The 22,977-nt window shown below is 35.5% G+C and overlaps 1 protein-coding gene across 2 annotated transcripts in view; it reads right to left on the bottom strand.

Moving 5' to 3' along the window:
• CTNNA2 (catenin alpha 2) overlaps positions 1–22,977 on the bottom strand; it is a 499,450-nt gene that overhangs the window by 81,545 nt on the left and 394,928 nt on the right. For both annotated transcript variants that reach the window (XM_034064746.1, XM_034064747.1), the window contains exon 9: positions 19,541–19,693. In XM_034064746.1, coding sequence (XP_033920637.1) covers positions 19,541–19,693 — 153 coding nt within the window. The remainder of the gene's footprint in view (positions 1–19,540; positions 19,694–22,977) is intronic.

The raw sequence follows: 22,977 nt of genomic DNA, 5'->3' as shown, positions 1-22,977 counted from the left end.
ACAAAATCTGGAAAAGCATTCTTACTCAGGCTTTCAGATCTCAGCTAAGCTATTATTGCTTTCTACAGCAAAACAAACAGCATTGGAGGTGAAAACTGGGTTCAAGATCTCAGAGCAAGTTTTAAGAAACTAACTTTACAGAATCTCAACCTGGTTTTGTCTCAGAGGACAACTGAGTGAACCAAGGAAAAAATCTCTGTACCAAAGCATTATACCTTATTTTCCAGGAGGTGAGACTGTATGTCCTTTCCCATTCCACCTTCCCAACAACAGGAGTGTCTCCTTGATTTTGAATCAAGAATTCCCACCTTTTTTTTTAGATATCTAGGACTACTTCCATTATTTACCTGAAGGTGCACATACCCACAGCAGTAATCTCTGTAGACAATGTCCAAACAACAAGGTTACAAAGCACTTAGACTTGCTGCCTTTGTACTAAAGTTTTAGCACTAACTAACCTTTAAGATTCAGTGAAAAATAAAGAGATTTTGTTCTGAACTCAAATACAGACAATTATATATAATCCAGAACCTCCTTCAAACAGAATTTTAAATAAAACACAGTCATTCTTTGGTAAAACTCAGGCTAAATCAGTTAAAATTGCTAACGCAAAGAAATTCTAGTTCTGGAAAATCAAAGCAATCCTACCTGTTCATTTATAATTTTGCATAATTCTTTATGTATATGTTCTTGTATTAAATTGCTACATAGTGAGGAAATGCTAACATTTATACTTTTTCTGTGCATTATAATATTAACTAATTTTTTAAACTAAAAATAACCCATACTTTTCACATAAGTAAAATATATTTTTGCAGGATTTCCTTTCTATCTTGAATTATAGATCATGTATTTCAGTCCTTTCACTTCCAAGTAAAAATAAAACCAATAAATAACTTCATTATAACAATGTTTTTTTGCTTCTGGCCAACTGTAGCTCACTGAACATCTTAAAAATATATTTAGATCAAGAAATAACTAGGGTATCTCCTGTTACTTTTTACCCTTCTACTGTATGTATTAAATACAGTGTTTAGATCAATTTTATTTTCTTTAATATCTATATGCTATTTTTCATTGAATTCATAGCTAATAATTTTTTCCAGAAAAGTCTGGGGGTTCGTATAGTGGAGCTGCTTACAAGAAAATCTTGGCAATTTCACATTTCAGCTTAAGGAAGGAAATGAAGAAATATTAACTAAACAAAAATGAGGGGGATTGAGAAATATAGTTCCAACAGTAATTAGTCAGGGCATCATGGTTTGTATTACACTACTGCAGGAAACACAACCAAGTTTCTGAAACATGTGAGACTTCCCACACAGTTTCAAAGGATATTATTAATACATTAATTTATCCTTGCATCGTTCATCCAGATAGTTATTGTTAGTTAAGTAGAATATATACATGGGTGAGGGTTGAGATTTATTATAAACATATATGACAGATTCATAAGAAGAGAATAAAAATACAGCAAGTGTGCCAGACAGACTATCTGTATGGGAAACACATGCCAAAAAATAGAGCTGCCATGAAAAATAATCATAAAAAATTGTCTCAGGTTGACACCAAGTATATTTCTGTTGGCCAAATTCAGTAAATGTTCACAAATAGTGTATGTTGACCTAAACCTGTATTTCTTACTAGGAAACCATTCATATGAGTTGTTTCACGCAGCTTCTCACTAGTTCCAGGTTTTCTAGGGATAATTAATTATACAGTATGAATTTCTGTATTTAACATCTCTGATATATAGTTGCTCAGAGGGCTGGGAAGAGCGTTCAACTGTATGGATTTATTGCATCAGCTTCAGAATGACTTAACCTGCTTCCATGAAAATAAACCCACTATTTTTCACCTGCCACCTACAAGCTTTTCCCTTTATTATCAAGGCTATTCTCTCATTGTGTAGATGAACATCTGACATCGCCAACTACATGTAATGAGCTGTCTTATTTTTCAACTAAGAACCCTGTTCATTGAAGATTTCTACTGATTTTTCACAAAACTGTCATTTTGCTGCACCATCCTGCCATTTTTCACTTAGTCACATACTGTAAATGCAAGTATATTTATCAAACAATTATCGTCAATTACCTAAGAGTTGGAGATTCTCAACCATTTTGGGAATTCCTGAGATTTTTCAGTGTACTGACATGACAAAATACACGTCAGTATGTTGTAAAACAGCTGAAACCATACAGCCAAAAATGAGGTGGAAGAAAAGCCGTTCAGATGAAGTACCACTTGCTGCTGCCATTATCATTCTGCCTGTGCAGACTTCAGTAAATAGTATTCCGGGAAGGAGCCTTTCTTTTCAAGTAAGACAGTCTCACAAGAGTCTCCAGGCACAAAGTGATTTTCACAAATGATTAAACATTGTCTCTCGGTCCCTTTAGATTATACATGTGTTCCCAATAGATCTTTCTTGTCTTTAAAATGTAACTCACTCATGTAACAAGGGATATAAATGGTTGTTTTAAGAAAGAAGATGTTAGGTTATGTCTATATTGTTAAATAAGAGAATTCCACTGAGTGATCTCAGTTTTTCATCATCTCTCTGATCTTCTTTTATTCAGAAAAATAGATGTACCCATGAGGCCAAAAGGCTTGGACTTAGCTCTCCGAGGAACTGCCAAAGGAACATGGATTATCTCAATGTCCATCAGACCAAGAAACTGCAGAGCACAGAGAAGATTAAGCAGAAATGGAAATTATATTGCCTGATAAATCATAAGGAATTATAACAACTGTGACAGGTTACAAACACAGATGATAATCTATCTTTGGAGTCATACTTGTGTAATCAATTTTAAAAACTAAAAAGGCCAGATCAGAGATAAAGCATCCAAGACGCAGAAGCATTTAAGGATGTTGGAATAAAAAAAATAAATCAATAGTCATAATCTGATGAAATACCATAATTTGTTAGTATAAAACATTACAAAACTTCACTTGGAACAGTTGTGTGTAAAAAGAGCAGCGTGAACTGCATAAGTACAAAGAGTTTCTGATGAGGCTGGGGAAATAAGACATTTGAGGATGCTACAATAACATTTTACGGATGCATTGGAGGTTAAGTGCTTCGGAGGAAGAAAAGAGCTCCATGATGTAGTAAGATTTTTCAAAATGACATTTAGGAGATTTGTGATTATTATGGGAATGAAATTCTGGAATCACCTTTCAAAGAGCTCTTTGATAAACAGTTTGAAATTTTCTGGAGTTTATAGATCAGAAATCATACTGGAAAGAGAAATTAGATTAAGGAATATTTAGAGAATATGATCTGATGATTTACCATCCTTGATGGTCTTTCTTGCATTTCATTTCAAGAATTTTCAGCACACAACAAAGGTTTTCAACATCGCTTTTTTTTTTTGCTTTATAGATACCTGCATCTTCAATAGAAATTATTCTGCTCTCCTAAGTGCAGGATCTTGTACATTCTTAAGAAGAATTTAAGAAACTTCTGCCCTAAATGTCTTCTAACACAAAGAAAGGCTCTCTTACACATTGAGATGAAAAAGTAATGATTATAATTATCATGCAAGTATGAGAGTGCTGCAGGATGAATTACAAATATGGTATTTAATTTGATTACAAGAACTGGAATATGATTATTTATGCAATATAAAAATATATTCTTTGTAATAAAGTTTCTTACAAAACAGAGTTTCAAATCACAATACTCTTATTTCTCTTTCTTACAAGCCTTCTACAAATTATCTCAATAAAGATTAAATAACTCCCTCTTGTAGGATTCAGTTTTCCATTTCTTTATCAACAAAAACACAGATGGGCTTTTTTTCCCCCTAAATCAATATTACAACAAAAACACCATAATTACAGTATAGGATATGAAGAAGAATAAACAAGAGTTTTATCTATAGTTTTTATCCATTATATCAGATTTATATGTCTATTATATTATACATATATTACCTATCTAATAGATTTTCTCTAATATATTACTGAAGGAAAAGGGAAGCGGGTACAATGAAAGCAAGTACAAAATCCTGTGCAGAAAAAGCTGCAGAGAACAATATCAGTAAGTAAAAATATAGCTTTCTTCCTCCTTGCTATTTTGTTTGCATAAAGTTGTTTCGTCCTTTGTTTGTTAACATTGGAAAAACAAATTAAGCCATGTAGAACCAGACTTAAATGGTGTGCTTACATTTGGTAAAGGAAAATCAGTTTTACCACATCCATGTTACTAGATCATACCACAGTTACAGTTATATCTGTAACTATATGTACAACATTTGTAGTTGCATTCCATAAATACTGCACATTTGTAAAGAATGTGCCATTTTTTAATATATGCCCATGGATTTGATTATGTCATTTTTTGATAATATTTTAAAGCCTGGTCAGTGTTTGCCAAAGTGAGTTTAATCGAATGCATCTACATTTCAGCCTGACAAATGGGATAGGAGCTGGACGGATGGAGTCTAAATTCATGTATGAAAAATGAATACTAGACATGAGAAGGCATACTAATAATCAGCTTTAAAGATGAAAGTGTTGATAAGGGTAAAAATTGCTAATGAGACCTTTACCCCTCTGTCAGAAACCAAGGTGCAAGGTGCAAAGTGGCCTTTGTAGCTGCTTCTTAATAACTGCTGCCTGATCTTCACATTGCAATAGATACAAAAACTTACAGTGTTTATTTTTATTGAGGGGATGTTATTCTTGAGTTGCCCCAGAGAAAATAAACCCTACCCCTGTAAAGACTTAGTAGTGGCAGCCAAGGGTGTTACAATCCAGCCTAAAAGGAGGGTAAATAACGAGAAAAGGGGGTCCATCTGGAACTGAAAATAATATTACCAAAAGGAAAACCTTCCCCAAAACCATGACAGTCTTGAGATTAAGTGTGTTGATCATTTTTAAGCACAGATTTTCTGCTCCCAATGTTGCAAGCCGTGTTTGTGCTCAGTCTCTTTTCAAAGACACTGAAAAATAACAGTATGACTTTGGAAACACACTGATGAAGCCCTCATGCACTATTATCCATGTTATTTTGCCTTTCTTGTCTTAGAGGAAAACTGAAATTTTCTAGGAATTTCATCCCTATGGTTCTCATTAAAATCAATGGAAATATCTTTCAATCCCATGAAACTGATGAAAACTGACCTCTTCAGCTATTGCAATTAAAGGATTGCAACTGGCACTTGTTACCTTGGCCTACACTGTAAGAAGTTCTTGGAAGTTTATTTTATGCTAATAAAATCAGCTTAGCTATTTAAATGCTGAAAGTAGAGGTCATCCAAGTTGCACTGTGTCCCATCTGCTGCATTAGTTACATGCCAAGATAGCTTTCAGTGCACATTAAGATGGAAAGAGGAGCAGGTCTGACAGACACTGCAGATTAAAATAAGCACAGAGAGCTCACACAGGTTAAGATTCAACTGGCCACAGGCAGTGGCTGCAGGGTATTATTCTTTTGCTGCAGCTTAAAAGAAAATGTTAGCGAAATGTATCTTCAGCATGCATGAGGTAGAAAATGATGATGCTCCCCTTAGATATGTGCCACTGGTTGTCTCACTTTCAGAAAGTCTTGGTATTGTTATTATTGTGCTATTACAAGAGAAGAATTTGATGCAAATTAAGCATTCTGGGCTTTTACAAGAAGGCAATTACAAGAGCAGAACTTCTCACTGCAAGTAACTGAGGGCAGAATTAATAGTGCACCACAGGCAATAGCAGTGACTTCTGTGGCAAAACATCTTTTACCACAGACATGTCACTTGTCATTACAGGTAGAGGTTCACTACATGTAACTCAACATTAGCTATCTAAAAGGCATCTACTGCCACCTAATTGTCTAGAATCCCTACAAGAGAGAAGTATATCTTCAGAGTCAATGCATCCCACGCATTTTAAATGATATCTCTACTTTGGCATGGTTAAGAAACACCTTTTAGAGGTACAACTCTACAGCAATGACCCAGAGGGTGCAGACAATAGCCATCTAAAAGGACAGAAGATCAGTCTAAGGCAAAAGTTGGGCAAAATTAATTTAATCTTGTGTTTTAAAAACTCCCTAGCTATTTGAAATGAATCGTGGAAGTATACTATGTTTACTCTTACTGGCTTATATATAGTAAAGCGTAGGCTGTATCTAATGGCTTCTAAATGCTCGAAGCTTTTTGCTCACTTGTATCTAGTTTACTATTTTAAGTGGTCTGTAAATAGCAAGTCAACCAAAATCCAAAAGATAGTACAGTTAAAATCTAGAAATTGGATAAAGAAGTGTGAAAACTGCCCTGATAACCTAGTGACAGAAACTGCTGCGATCAGATTCTTTTTCTAGATCTGCCACAGGTCTGCTAATACACTCGGGCAAATTATTTCACCTTCTAGGATGTCACCTACAAAGTGGAGATGATATTTATTGATTATATTTAAAAAGCATTTTGAGTTTAAAAAGGAAATTATATGAGGTAAGATAAGACTTTTGGTGCTTTTGAGCACTACAAGATGTTTGAGGCAAGAAGCATCACCCAAGTCCTAAGACAACCTGCACTGTTATTCTAAGTTCAGTCAAGTTACATGCCTTGGATTTACACCTGATTGGTGAAGACTGACTTTGATCCTATGAAGATGAAGGAAAACATCTCTTTTTGCACCACCTGAAAATCTGGTTTTACATGTTTACTTACAGCTTGCAAAATGCCAAGCAATTTAATTTTTGTTAAACATTGCAAAATGAGAATTAATAAAAGTAGCTGTTCTCCTGCTTTGAAGATATGGGAAATAATTGTTCTCTAAAAAAGAAAAGCCTTTCTGAAGGTAAAAATATGGCAGATAAATACAAGAATGGGATCATACTCATTAAGAATATTGGGGAAGATGTTTTTGCATTTGTACCTAACACATAAAAAAAGATGAATCATTCTAATGATTGCTACCAATTCTGGATATATTGGGATAACACCTCAGTCATTTGAAACTCAACAGAAATGAGGAAAAAGATGCAAGTTTCTCAGCAGAAGTCTGAGCTTTACTAAAAATAAAACTATAGTAAAAGATGATTTTTGTCCATGGATGAGAAAGAAGGTAACTTCTGCAGGAAATGGCAGAGACAGAAAGATGTAGGGTATGGCTTAAGGTAAAACTTGCACATTGCTCTCCAGAGCTCCTACTGCTTCCTGGCTTTTTGCCATCTCATTCTCTGTACATCATTTCAGATGGGAAAACTGCTATCAGAAATGAAAATATATGGTGTGACTCAGAAGCTCCTCTCTAATCCAAAAAGGGATGGAGATGATAAAAAAAGATACATTTTTACCTAGGGTGAAGGAGAGGAAATAATGAATACTAGAATATTATAGTACATTTGAAAGATTCATTAACCTCAGTTTTTAATTGAGCAGGCAGTAAATAAAAGACTGACTGAAAATAATCAGGTTAAATTAATGATTTATGGTTTTAATGCTTTTATCTGTTAGGCTGTTGGAAATCATGTGTCACAAATTAGTATAATTAATATTTTGCACTGATGTAGAACCTTTTGTATAAGGTTGCCAGTAATCTATTCATCCTATCTATTTACCATTATTCAATGAAATGGGCAAAGATTACAGTAATATTTTAGATATTTGTGTGAAAACCAAGGTTCAGAATTTTGTTTCTTCTTGTTTTCTCTTACACAGATTGTGAATGAGAAATGTTACAGTTTCCTATCTGTGTTAGTTAAGCGTTTGACTTCCTTTAAACCAGTGGAAGTCAAGATAACTCAGTGACTAGTTCCAATACTACATAGGATTAGAGGTTTAACATTATAGAATATTGTAAGAGCAGTGGTTAGTAGCAGGTATTCCAACCATTATTTGTGTACAAGTCACTTTTTATAACTTAAACCAACAAAATTGCCAAGCATTCTTTGTGTTAAAAGGAAAGGTTTTTGATACTGTTATTATCTGAGAGGACTACCACAAAGCCTCAGCTTTCCTTCTCTCTTACATAAACTCTATTCAGTTATATTGGCATCCCAGCATGAATAATTATCCCACTAAGGAAGTTACATTCTGAGTCAAATAAGGTATTATTATTGCTTCTTTCTCATTTTCCCCTCACTTATTTAAAAACTTCTTTATGATAATTTCCTTGTTCTTTTGCTAATATACATTGGTAAGTAAATTTATTTTCATTCTAACATTATGGCAATAGCAATTTTTGCAGCAAAAACATATCCATAGGACTTCAGTCATGTCACAAACAGTTGTTTAAGATCTTATGGCTGCTCTTAACTGTTTCCTTGGGCATGGTAAAATTTACAGATCCCTTTAAACCACTGAACAATATGCACAGTACACTAGAATTGTGCACTGGAAAGGTGACAGCTAATCTGCTACATACTCCCCACATCTCTGGGTAAGAATCACATTTTTCATTACAAGTAAAAGTGTCATTTAATTGGTGCTTCAAAGGATAGACCACGGAATTATGTACTACACAGAGACACGTAACAAGACCAGTTTGGGCTCTATGATGAAAGGTTCATATTATACAGCAATGACTTTCCCACCCAGTTATAATGACCCAGACATGAGGGTGATATCACTAGCCTGTAAGTTACTCATCTTCTAGAATCAGGACCTCTATCCTGGAATCCTTTTGATGGCAAGAAGTATGGGCAGTGATAGAATCTTGACTTTTCCTCCCTCTATCTTGCACTTTTGAAGCATAAAATATTGTAAAGAGATTATTTCTTACAGAACTTCTTTACCCAGGCTTTTGAAGTTTTGGAAGCACTTTGGGATCATCAAAACACAAATTTTATAACCTGTGTACTGTGAAACTAAACTTGCTGTTGAGATTACCCTTTCATGCTAAAATCCTTTTCTGAGCTACTTAAAAGTTTCTTAAGAAGTTGTCCTCAGGCTGAAGTTCCTCATGCTTGCTCCGAGGCCACAGGGAAAACTTTCTGGAACTTTGAAGAAAATCCACTTAATTATTTGATCAGATTTTCAGAAATCCAAGCTTAGAAATAAAGCAATAATCCAATGACTTTCATGCTAAGCCATGAAGTCAGCCTTCCTTTATTATCATCAATATCTCATAAAGGATTTTCCACTGAAATATGATTCACTCATTTGTTATATTTTTTTTCCTAACAGAGTAGTGAGGTGGTTGGTTTTGATTTGGAAATTTATCTCCAAGTTAAGGTACAAAATGTATTTCCAAACACTGTGGAAATTTGTTATTAGGATTTTAGTATTTTACTTGGTAATATCTAGATGGTTTTTGAATTAGCTTACCACTCTACTTATCTAATGAGATATACCAGGTTTTCAGCAAGATAGATTTTTCGACATCTCCTTCATATCTGAGCACAAGTTTTCACCTAGGAAATTTATGGCTGAGAATATTTACTTTCTGGATCCATATCTACCTGAAATGTTGAATTTTCTTGTTGAATCCATGGGCTGTCAGTAAGTAAAAAAAATCCAGTCCCATATGTACTTGACATTCAGCAGCAGCACTACAGGCACATATAAATAAAATGTGAAAATTCACCCTAAAACCTTCTCTTCCCCAAACAGCCCTCCCTGACTCTTGTTTCTTACAGTCTGCTCTATGTCCATTCATAGCATCACCCTGCTTTCTGCTGCCATTTCCCTCGTGCAATTCTGTAGCAAAAGCTTCCAGCAAGAGCTGTAGATTTTGTCAAAATAGCAAGGATCCTGGGGGAAACAAAGACATTTTTGGTCTGACTCTGCTGGTTTTCTTGAGGATTTATTTTGACAGAAAAATACTTTAAAGGTGCACAAGCCATCCAAGGCTTAGACTATAGGTGTGAAAACGCAATAACAATGGTCACTGAACTTATCCAAAATGGCAAAAGGTGCATTTCAGTACTGAAAATGCTTAGAATTCCAGGACAACACACAATACATATTTATGTGTTTTTTTCTTTCCAGTAAAGCCACGAAACACTTTGCCTACAGGTATTACTTGCATCTAGGAAATGCTAAGTAAAAGTAGGATATTTTATGTTTGTACATAGACATACTAGTGAAACTGATAGAAAAATAGGTGGTATAGATATGAGTCACACAGGTAATTAATCTTTTGGAAAAAAATTACTTATAATAAGAGATACTAGTATGTGGAGATGATGCTTTTTGCAGTTGCATACTGTGCTCTGGATTAATTATTACTCCATTTATTTATTCATTCAATTTATTACTACATTTGAAATTCTGCCACATATATCTCCATTGCAATCTTTTTTAAAATCAAAGCTACTAAGACTTTTGTTCAAAATCATGAGATTTCTTGATTGCAATTTCTTTTTTTCCATCAGTTTAGAACTCTATTATTAAAGGTGCCATTCTCTCCTCAGGTCTTTGACCTGGCTCCTTCTTGGACATCTGCTGATTTTTTGACCATGACTGAATGTTCTCCTTTATTTCTGACTCACTACTTAGAAGTAAATGCTCCTTTCAATTTCCTTAGAAGTATCTTACTACTTGAACTGAACTTTTTTTGCTTCTAAAATAGTTCTGGTTCCTCTGTCTCTGTCCTTCATGTTGGAAATGGCTCAATCATGGATGACAGATTACCTGTCTCTATAGTAATATAAGCTGTTTGTTTAATTTCCTCCTTTGCTATGAGCTTGGAGTACCAGTATAGCTTCTTGTATTTCATCCTTTCTCTTATTCCCTACTACTCCCCTTATTTCTCTTAAATTTAATGCTCAAAGACAGGTTATTTGACTAAACTTTTTTTCTGACAGTGAAAATATAGATGCACCTGTAAAAGCAGAGTTCCACTGTTGAAATCTAACCATACCTAATACATTACAGAACAAAGGCTAAGATGCCAAACATTTTACATAGTCATATAATATTAACCTGTCCTGAGTAGCAAAGATTAATCCAAACATACAGTATAAGTTGAAGCACACTTTTTACAGAAACACTGGGGAGAGAATCAGTTATGGTTAGGGTATATTACCAGAGACATAAATAAAATACTTTATGTTTACTCTTCTATCCTATTTTATATTGGGGCATCAAGGTGGGGCTGTCCAGAAAATATAATCTTTGAACAGCTAATAGGCTTCCTGTCTTCAAAAGCACATATTCCCTTTAGATCCCCACAGCTGGCAAAGATGTCTGCATTACACAACAGATTGAAGATAGTCAAATAAAAAGAAGAGATTAGGAAGTTGATGGACAAAAGCCATTTTAAATATTAAAAACACAAGTCTTGAAGTCAACAATAAAAGGGTCTTGCCCTGGGTTCATCTTGAAAACTTATCCAATACCTTTACTACATCTGAAACAGGTTGAAAGACAAGGAACCTGTGGCAGTAGCGGTATTTCTATCTAATATGTCCTAGCCATGTTATTCCAAAGAGACAGATTTCCTCAAAATAATCCTTGACTTTTTTAGCTCCAACTATGTATCTTATTATAGGCTGATCTTCCTTCTCAAAAATGTACATCTTCCAGTTGCTAGAAAGAACAGTCAATGAGAGAGGAAAACGTAATCTTAGAAGTGATGCCCTGTTGACACATGCATAAATCAAGGCATGTCATATGACTGTTAGAATGACAGGCATTTACCATCTTGTTTTGTTAATCTCCCTCAAAGGTTAGTACCACTTGACGAACTTTCCACTTCCAATTTTAATCCGTATTTGGGGGTAAGAGATTGCTTTCTTCTGTGTTGCCAAGAAACTAATAGGTTGATCAATGCAAATAGCTGACAATAAATTTCATCTAAGTGAAGAGACTTTCATAATTGCTGCCTAGTGAAAAGAAATATGAAAACCCGCCTATATGTAAAAGAAACTGAATGTAAGTAAACTACACACCTGCCAGTAGTGATTTCTAATTATTAAAGAGTGGGCTGAGCAGTCATACAGCTGGGAATTTTATTGCATGTTATCATGGATTCATCCTGACAATTTGAGAGCAATGCCTCTGATAACTAGTTTTACTTCTTTCATTGATGAGAGAGAAATTAAAGAGCTGTCTCAGGAGCTTCCACTTACTTTAACCTCTTCCCTGCTGGAAGAAATTATATGTCTGTAAATAAAAACCATGTCTATAGGTGTTTAAGTTCAAGGTAAAAGGACTTCTGGGTTCCAAAGGGCCCCTTATGCTAACAGGCTTATATATTCACCCTCTTCAAAGCAGTTCTTCCTTTGGAAGTGGTAGGGGATGATTTTCGGCCCAGATGTTGTATGCCATCTTAGTGTGCTAAGGTTACAAATTCAAACAAGTGGTTAGGAGGAGCCAAATCCATAATTTACGTAATCAATTAATTAAAATGACACCATGAGCCACTGATTCTATTATTAACTAGTTTTAAGTCACATAGATTGCTGTGTGATTGGATTATATGTGATAGCAGACATAAAAGGATACTAAAGTTTGTAGGAGTCATTATATTTTGGGATGATGTGTCATATGAATCACATAACACAGTAGCATGATCACAGTGGAAGTGAGTCCCTACTTAAGCAGGTGTTAGTCACCAGAAAATATCTGTTGAAAATTACTCAGCGATTAAAAAGTGAGTAACTGGATTTCATCTTTTACAGAGACCACAAATATGCAGGTTAAAAATGAATTCTCTTAAAAAAAAACATTCAGCTTGCCTGGAAATCTCCAGGAATAGATTTATACAAGAAGAAAAACAAGTGTTTCTCAATAAAGTACACAAAGAAAAGATACGCTAAAGACTAGAGCAAGAAACGTGAAGAAGTGGCTGAAATATTTTCATTGATAGAAAATCCTCCAGCATTTCTTTTTCCAGTGTGTAAAAATATATAATGCAGTCATTTGCTAATGAATGATGACCTGTAGGAACTCAAATAACAGAACCAGCACAGCACTGTCTTTATGTCCACAGTCCCAAAGCTAGAGATTCATTGAAGTCACATGAAGATTCCCTGCCCATGGCAGGGGGTTTGGAACTGGATGATCTTAAGGTCCTTTCCAACCCAAACTATTTTGTGATTCTATCATCCTGCAGTAATTTACTACTCATATTTTTTAGTTTTCATTTTCAGTCTTGTACTTTTCTCCTAGGAAAGAAAACAGAACCATCATTACCCATGAATGCTTACCCACTAGGTTGTTAACTTTACGTAGCATTGGTTTATTATTTATGTTACAGAAATCTGTGTGAACAAATAAAGATGCTACAAGATGTAGAAGCTCAGCAGTCTAAGGAAAGGGAAAGGATAAATGCACAGAAAGTGATTACTCAAGATAATGCTAACAATGTCACAGATTCTGCTGTGCTTGGTTATCTGGGTGTTTATTAAAGGCAAGAAATTTTGGAAACAGAACTACATTGCCAAAGTAGCCTTGAGATAAGGAAGCTCCTTCCCTTTCAGCCATCCTTTATTCTGCAGAAACCTGCAAAGGGCAGATGTTGGAAAGATCAACATCCCAGGCCTTCCACCTCTGCTGTAGCTAAGTTCTTCCTTGCCAAATTGTTTTGTTTCACCCATGCTTTTGTGCCAATGATGCAGCCTGCAAATCACAGGCATGTTCTTCAACTGCTTCCTCCTACAGCAGGCTTTGTAATCAGTCTCTGTAAGCCTCAGAGATGGATCCACATCGCCCAAAGACAGAAATGGATGAATTTCATCCACTGCTTGGATGAAAGCAACATTGAAAACATAGACAGTGGTTAACTCCTTTAAGAACCTATCTACTCAAGGGACAGCTGCACAAGAGGCTCAAAAAGTCACAAAGCAGCAGTTATTTCTGTGATGCACTTTTTCTATAAGGCAATTTGATTTCATTTCAGTACTAATCTAAGAAAACAGAAGAGTTCACTTTGCCTCAAAGACATATAGACCTCTAGGGTGAAGAGACGGACTAACTCGTTTTGGCTGCAGCAGGGACTTGGAAGAAATAAATGCAGAGAATTCAAGCTTTCCATACTCTCATTGCAGATAATTGGACTTGTGGTTTTAGCTATCTTTAATATACTCATGATGTTTACTAGGAATTAAGAACATCTGTTGCCCACACAGGGAAGAAAGGCCTGGGATGGAAATTGAAACTAAAATGAGCAGATGAAACACTAGGACACAGAGGTAGCCCACAGCTTTAATTTCACATAAAATCTCTCAAGTTGAAGGGCTTGAATTAAACTAATCTATGACCTTCTTAACACTCCTTGATTAGAACCAAAGATTATTATCTTCTGGATATTATTTCTTATCAAGCTTAATGTCAACTAAAAGAAAAATACAAGAATAAAAGCTGATTAATCTGCAAGAGGAAACCCAGGGATACATACATTTTTCATGGTGGAAGGTGGATTACAGAACCCATGAAAGAATATTGGCACTTTTTCTACACAACCAGAAGCAAACAGTTAGTTGTATATTCTGATAATACAGAGATGTGCACTTCAATAAAAAGAGATGGAGCATTTCAAGTATGGACAGTATTCGTGAAATGTATCAATAGGAACATTCCTTGATCCTTGAACTAAATTTGAAGAAATAAACAAGCCAATATCTTTTTCTTAGGCTTGTTACTCTGGGTTTTGTCTTTCTTAGATGAAAATCCAACTCAGTTCATGAACTTATACAATATTTACAAAAGCACAAACAAATACGTATTCCTTATGAAGATCACTAGCACCTCCTGAAATTGAGCTTGAGTGCCAAACGAAACTGTCAGAATTCCATCAATCTCTAGTTCATTCCAGATTTACACAGATGATCATCATTCCCTAAAAGAAAGTCTAGCATTGCATACCTTATGAACCAAATACTCTGTGTGCTTTTCATAGAATCATAGAGTCAAATAGGTTGAAAAAGACCTTTAAGATCAAGTCCAACTATTACCCCAGGACTGCCAAGCCCACCACTAAACCATGTCACTAAGGGCAAGCTGATCTCCCATCAAGATGTACCCTTATGTCTGTCTCTTATGATCTCCATTTGCAGCCACCTTTTATCTGCACCCCATAGCTGCTCACACTGTATAGCTGCTGCCTCTATCCCCCATGGCTGCTTCTCACACCCCATGGCTTCCCCTGCTCTCCTCTCATAACTGCTCCTCACCCCTCATGGCCACCTTTCACATCTCATGGCTGCCCTTGCTTTCCCCTCATCATATCTCCTCCAACAAATATTCAAGAGATGTTTCTGGAATGTAAAAATACTGGGTTGGATATGAGTTCTGTTACTGCTGATGTAAATGTAGATGAATTCACTGTCGACCACTATAGTAAAATTTTCCTTCACACTTTTTCCTCTTTCCTCTCACTACTAAATCAAGTAAACAGAGGTCACTGAGCAGGTCCAACTGCTTGTTGGGCATGCTGTGCATGCTAGCAGTGCTTATTTCCTTCTTATCTTCAGTGTATAAGCCTGTTTCACATTTATGAAGGGAAAACATGCTAGCAGTCTGAATTAGGAAGCTACAAACAATACAGTTTTTGGAAAATGAAAGACAGCTTGAATTGTGTCTTATAAAGAAGTTCAAACACTTAGTTTCCCCCCAACCTTGAAATTGTAAAAGAAAATGCCAAACCCCTAAACTCCCTAAATTAAGCTCAGTATCCTCTTCAAAATGGCAATTATATGAGAAAGTTAATAAAGACTCCAGCAAGCCTAATGGACAAAAAGCCTGTAAAACAGAAGCAGAAATGCTGCTGTTAGGTTTCATCTGCTACAAATTGCTATCCAGCCTTGGGATACTATTGATTTGCTTGCACTGTATCAAATTTTAATCACCATAAAACATAGCCTAATACAGTTCTTCCACCAGCCAAGTGTTCTTAGAAGATAACTTTGATTATTTTGGGTGTCTCCAGAAACCTTTAAGTTTGTATGAGATGAAACTCAGATACATGCAGGCATAACAAAATTCTTCATAAAAATTAATGCAAAATTGGTAAGGCACTCCTTTTTCAAAAGGTGATTTTCAGCTGCCTCAAATATGGTGCTGTGTGAGTTCATGCTACAGAACAAAAATCCCCTTCATTCCAATTTCACTGGAAGTACGTTTCAAGGAAGAGTAACACAACTGTATTTAACTTTTGTAAAAGTTCACTGATCACCATATAATGAAGTCCTTCGATAAAAATATGACCCCCCCAGTTTGGACTATAACTGCTTAGACTTTTCTCCATCCTTGTGAGGATGAATGGAAAGCTTGATCCAATCCACTAATTTAACTAGAAGGCTCTAATGTCTGAATTTTCATGGCTCTTACTTAAACTATGAACACTATGCTTCCTACTGAAAGCAACTAAACAGCTAACTATCATGGTTCATCAGTTTGCTGGATGCTGAATTTCATCTCCCAGAAAAACTTGTTTTACTTGATCATTTAATTTTACAAGAAACAGTTCAGAGGAGTAAATGGTTAAACCAAGGGAGCTTTATTAAACAGAATAATAAAAATTAATTAATTAGCCTCCATATAGAGCTTTGATGCATGCACTGAATAAGTCTGAGCTGATTTATCAATCATGTGCCTTTGCATGGTAGGTTTAGAATTATCTGTCATTAACCTTATGCTAAAAATGTAGGTGCCTGGATGCAGAAGTTAAATGACTTCCCAAGGTCACATTTGATGCTGGCAATACAACTCAGGCATTTACTGACTTTCAATCATTAGAGATAAATCTTTTAGAAACATTACAGGGATTCATAAGGTAAAGATCATGACCTGGATAGGACCCATTACTTCTCTAGCTTCGGTTTCAGAAGGTAGAACGATTGAGAGTTGACGGCTGAAATATGCTTTGAAGAGACGTTAGCCATCCAAGCCTGGAATGGTACCATCTAAATTCTGTTTTATTACCTTTTTTTATCTCATCTATCTGTATGACAATGTGAGTTATTTGGAAGATTTACATTATAGTTAAGCTGGGTCTCATTCTTGAGCTGCTCTGTCTTCTTGGGCTATTGGAGGGAGCCTGAGACAAGAAGGCTTCTAAATGAACATATCACACATGAAGGGCCTCAAGTTTCATGGGATGACACCTTACTCTGGCTTTCCAGCATAACCCACAGACAAAACTGGTTTTCAGTGTATGTCTAGAAAAACCAGAATTCCTCTCATTATTACTGAATAATAATAATATATATTATTCTTGAGTTGTTATTCTCACATGTAGCAAGTCAAGTGAAAGGCAAAAGAGAAAACATTAGACCTTAGAGCGGAAAACATATGAATAATGAAAATAGCTCTTAAGAGAAGATCTGAGTATTCCATAAGATTCATTCTTATAGCATATGTTTTTGAAAATATTATCTATGCAAAGAAAATTTTGCCATTTGTATTCATCAAATATCAAGAAATGCATTCTTTTTTTCTCAGAATGATAAAATGTAGCTTCTATATTAAAAAATATTAAAACATGGATTATTTTTCCTGACCTTTTGATAGGCATTCTAATGAGCTCAGTAGAATATCCAAGAAATTCAGATCCCAATTTTAAAATGAATGATTAATATTATAGATTTTTAACAGTATTGAATTTGCAGTGCCAAATTTCTCTAACATAAGCAAGTGCAACTCCACGTAACTTCAGTGAAGCTGTGTTTGCATATATTAGCAAGGAATTCTGGCCCTGTGCCTGGGAAAGAATCTTACATTTCATAGTCACTTGATTATGTCTCATCTTTAAACTGCATTTTACTATTTGCAAAAAACTTGACCCACAAAACCATAGAAGCCCATCTGCTAAGATATTGATGTGCTTCATTAAGTAAAAAAGATGAAACTACTTTAAGTGCAAAATTTAGTGTACAAGGGACATAAATCTATTCCAAATATTTATTTTCTTATGCAGTCTGTTGAACCTGAAACTTGGGTTTCAAAATTCCACTTGCACTAGAAATCAACTTCTTTAAGATATTTTATTACTCCAAACAGGATTAATCCTTAGAAATATAAGGCTAAGATCCATACCATCCTTGGAAAACAGTAAGGATAGACCAACAAGCTAGTACCAGTTGTCAGAGGCATACAAGAATCAATTAAGGATCTGCTTCTAATAGTCTGGAACAACCAAAATGGAAAAAAACCTAGGTATTATAGCAAAGACATCTATTGTTACTATCATCATCGTTTTACTGGTGGGGTACCTAAAGATAACCACATATGCTCAAAATCAGTAACATAGCTCTAGTTTGGACTAAAGTCAATGTACTATTAGAGTTGTAAAACCCTAAGAGAGATAACCATGACCACTTTCTTGTTGAATTTAGAATCCTAGAATTCTTTGGGTAGGAGCTCCAGTCACCAGGTGGCCATAACAAATCTCTGCATAATGCAGAGGGGTCAGGACTGAAAGCTCCTGTCCTGTGCTCCTCTTGTAGATTAAAGTATTAAATCTTATGGCATTCAGTACAGAATACATCCAGAGCTTCTAAATCCTGGGACCTACCTTTAGGTGCCTACAAGTCAAGTATAGCAAACATCCGACTCTCACATTGACCTATCTTGACTCTGTTTTATACATAGGAAGAGCAAGATGATCCAGAACAGCACGTTATTCCCACTAAAAATACCCCCTCATGCATATTTTGCCAGGGATCTGTCTAGCTTTTGTCAATAGTAACCAGGAAATCTTTACTTGTTACTTCAGCTCAGGTACCAGAGAATTAGGACAATGTACATTTTAACAACAGAAGCTATTCAAAGTTATCATTCAATATTTGTCCAACCAGTAGTTCCCCAATAGCATTTTCCTCTGATAAAAAACACATGGTATGGCCAGAAAGAAAGGATGCTGCAAAAGGGCTACATATTCTTCAAAATAATGCTAGTACAGATAAATCAATAATGCCACATAATGATATCAAGCATATCACCAAGTTATATTTGTTCTCAAGAAAAACAAGCATTTTTCATAGTTTCTGACCACTAAAAGGGCAAACTAAGATGAATATTATCATTATTTTGTTACAAATCCACTCTATGAGCATCCAGGTTTCAATCATCATGTTTTGTACTCCTCATAGTAGAACAGAGCTATTGCAATATCACCCCTGAAGACCTAAACTTATGATCTGTTACCTTTACTCAGGATATTTTTTCAGAAAGAGAATATATATACATATATACACAGATAACACAGACCTTTCAAGAGTAGAACAGTCTTAAGATTGTGCTTTCTCTATATTTTAGTTCAGATAAGCTCTTAAGTCTAGAGCAGCCTTTGGCCAGTACTAGATATAGTAATGTGAAACAGCTATTTGTCTTTTACTTAACAGAGATTGTGATTTATTGTACTGTTAGTAAATCTGAACAGAAATTTACTGCTTGTTGCTTGTGACTTTTGACAAAATACTGGAAACAGAAATTTTAACATGCTCAATTGCTTGAATGAATTACTAAAATTAAGCACATGCTTCCCTCTGCCAGTCATCCAGACATTTGTTGTGCAATCACTGGGATACAGCTGACCAAAACTCCTGAAACCTGTGTTCCAGAAATGCTACCTCTTACATTTCAGCCAGTATATGATTTTTCCTGCCTCTCCTAGATAGGCAAGATGGAAATCTAGCTGTATCATTAAGGTCACTTACCTCAACTAACTTGTTGGCGTGTTCACGGAAGACCTGAGCATACTCCTTCACTTCCTTCTCATTACCGCTTTTTGCGGCCTCAATGAGAACCAGTAATGGGACATTGGTCTCCAGGAATGAATCCGATATATGATCCATTACTGCCTTCCGTAGCTGTGACAAAAGAAAGCAGACCAGTAAATGAAAGGAGAATTATCAATACATATTCTTACTGTGTTCATGTGCTACTTATATTCAAGAATTGATGTGTTACACCTCAAGCATTGTATAGGATCTTGGCTTTTTCTTACTTACTTTCTTTCCTCCAAGTCATATATATGCAGCAAGCATACAAATATCAAACACTTCAGGGCCCAGACTCTATGAAACCCTCTTGAGACTTGTGCCGACATACATCTAATCCTCCTGGACTGAGTGGATCTATATAAGATGACAGTGATTACCACATAATACATTGCAAATTGATGAGAATTGAAAGCTGCACACTACTTTAAAAAAACAGTTCAGCTCACTTAAAAGCCAAATATGGATTAGGGGGCTTAACTTCAAGCAACCATTAAAAATATTAGACTGAATATTTCTAAGCCTTCTCTAATTCCTGCACTGAACAGTATTCCATGCAATAATAAGTATTTTGTTTAGCACATGCCTTGAGGCTCATATTCGCTTTCAAGCATCTCCAACAGGTATAAACGGAAAACCTTTCTAAGCCATTTTCCATGCAGATTAGAAAAAATACTACTATTTATTCCAAAGGAAAAAAACACAAGAATCCTACAAGTTACTGAAAATTAAACACCTGTTATTTCATAAGAACATCTGTTTGAGACAGTATTAATGTTAGAAGGATGTCGCTAACTTCTTCCCTACCTTGTTAATACCCACTAATTAATGTCAAACTTCATGAACATTCGAAAGACAGGCAGAAAGATGACTGAAATTCTAAGTTATTTTTCCTGGAAGCTTTATTGCTCTGTAGGATTATGAAGCAGAAACATTTTTAGTGCATTTTCTCCATTTTTTTGGTTAACAAAGAAAAACTGCAGACTGAAACACAAGCTGTGAGCTATTCAGCCTGGAAGTTGGGCTAGCCATTAGTCTCCTTAAATCATGCATTTTTAGTTAGATGAAACATCAAGAAAGGCAATTTCCTCTATTTTGCAGTCCAGACAAGAAAGCTCTATCTAGACAAGGTGTCATCATAACATGCAATCATACTGAAAAACAGGATATTGCTAGGCACTGTAAATACATGACTCAAGATGCATTTGCTGTTCGACAGCAGCAATTGTCAGCTCTGTTTGAATAAGTAGAAAGGTAACTTCGAATATTTCCATTCAAACCCCCAGTGGTGTAATAAAAACAAGCCAAGCAAAATAGCATATATGTGTTTGCATGAGGTATTTCATTTATTTCTATTACAACTAGAACTGCCAATGTATTAGGCAATTCTCAACCCCCCTTTAATTCTACTCAGATTCTACCTGGAAAGTATTTTTCCACTTTCACAATGATTAAAGGCACTCAGAATAGCTAACACAGTGATCCATAAAAACGGGGGGGAGAAAGAGACAAAAAAATAGAACATATCAAAGAAACCTGACAACAGTTAGGAAGCTGGTGTGTGGTTGCTGCTACCTATCACATTGACACCTTGTACTGTCTTTTTCTTGCAATCTGCAGATATCCACTTGCTGACTCTTATTTTATCTTATATTGAAACCTCTTTCACAGTGTCCTTTGGAACTGTTTGCATAGCATCTTATACAATGAGATCCTGATCCATGAATAGTTCTCATAAGTACCATCTCAGTACACACATAAACACTAATATTGCTCCAAATATATCAAAGCATTACACAAAAAGAAAATACAGTAAGATGCGAAGTGTCAGAGAACAGGGCATCAGCACAGCACTCTGCATCATATGGCTGACAGTTTTCCAATCACTATGTATATCAGTCATTCCCTACTAAATGAAAGATTTCAACTACAGCCAGCATTAAAGGAAAGATATTGCCAGAGAGGGTTTGTCTCATGCTTGCTTCATCTCCTTTCGTAGATGTCCATTTCCCCATACTTGGTAGGAAACTGCTCCCAGTTAGATGCTTCACTTTGGTACCTACAGCTAGATTTTTGGAAGCCTATTGTACCAAAATAGGCCAAATGGCATTGTTTTCACACAAATGTTTAAAACAACCCCATGCAGTTTCCATCTCATTCTCAGGGAAAAAGACTTAAAAAAAATTATTACGCTTTTTTTTTAAAAAAAGTCTTTTTTTTTAAAAAAAAAGCCTTAAAAATCCACTTGCTCGAGTTCAATACATGTCAATAAAACCTACTATGTCCTGCACTGATAAAGTGTTACATGAATACTGACATTTTCCTGTTTATGTCGTTTCATGAGAAGGTGTCTATTTCAAAGGGTTGTGTTCAATGAACAAGCAATTCAATTTTTAATCAAGGTAGATGTGGTATAATAGATCTCATTATAACAATATGCCCATGGAACTGTGAGAAAAGCGTCATGATGTTTAAGGACGCAGCTCATTTTCATTGATATTATCTTCTATCTACAACCACATACCAGAAACCAATAAAAAGGACAGTAAGAGCATCAGGTAACTGGCAATTTATGGTTTACAATTGTGCATATACAGTGGAGTTATATCAGAATCAAAATGGGTGAATAAAATGGATATCTTGCTTCTCATAGTAGCTGTATGCTGCCTTCTTAGGTTCATAGCAGCAGCAGCTGAAAAAAACCTGAATTCTGACTGTCACATTTGACAAATATAAAATTAACAAATTCTGTTTCCCTTTGCTGTGTTAATCATAAATGTCAGTAGCATATTTCTGACCCCTTTTGTAAACACACATCATAATTCTGTTGGAAATTGGTTATCTGTGTTTTAGGACGCCCTTGCATTGAAGTTAAAAGGTACAGTAAATGGTTTTTATATACGCAGGAGACCACAGATTTTGCTATCCTTCACCACAAGCTGTAAAGAATGAGTTGACAAAATCATTCGTTAAATGTGACAGGAGTATGAACATAAGACATTCATCCAACAGCTCAAATGGATACATGACAAGGTAATATTAATAGCACAAGACAAGACATTGAAAAGTATTAGCTCACCATTACCAGTCTATTTGATCCAAATAGGGCTATTCATCAAGGTAAATAACTACTGAAAAACTAATCTTTCATGTCCCTCTGCATACTGCAACAAAGTCCAGCCAAAGTGATGGCTTATGCATTGGGATATTTTACTGTTTTGTAAAGGTAACATCACTTTAGAAGGGAATGGGAGAAGTCTGTGACTTGAATTTAAATGGTCATAAAACATGCAGCAAACCCACATTGAGTTTTATTCTAAAACCAGCATGAGACTGTGCACATATGTATATTAACAAATGCCTTTGCAATGCCT

This window comes from Melopsittacus undulatus, chromosome 7, assembly GCF_012275295.1.
Source record: "Melopsittacus undulatus isolate bMelUnd1 chromosome 7, bMelUnd1.mat.Z, whole genome shotgun sequence".
Lineage (NCBI taxonomy): Eukaryota > Metazoa > Chordata > Aves > Psittaciformes > Psittaculidae > Melopsittacus > Melopsittacus undulatus.
Note: the sequence above shows the minus strand (reverse complement) of the source record. Positions and strands in the feature narration are given on the sequence as shown.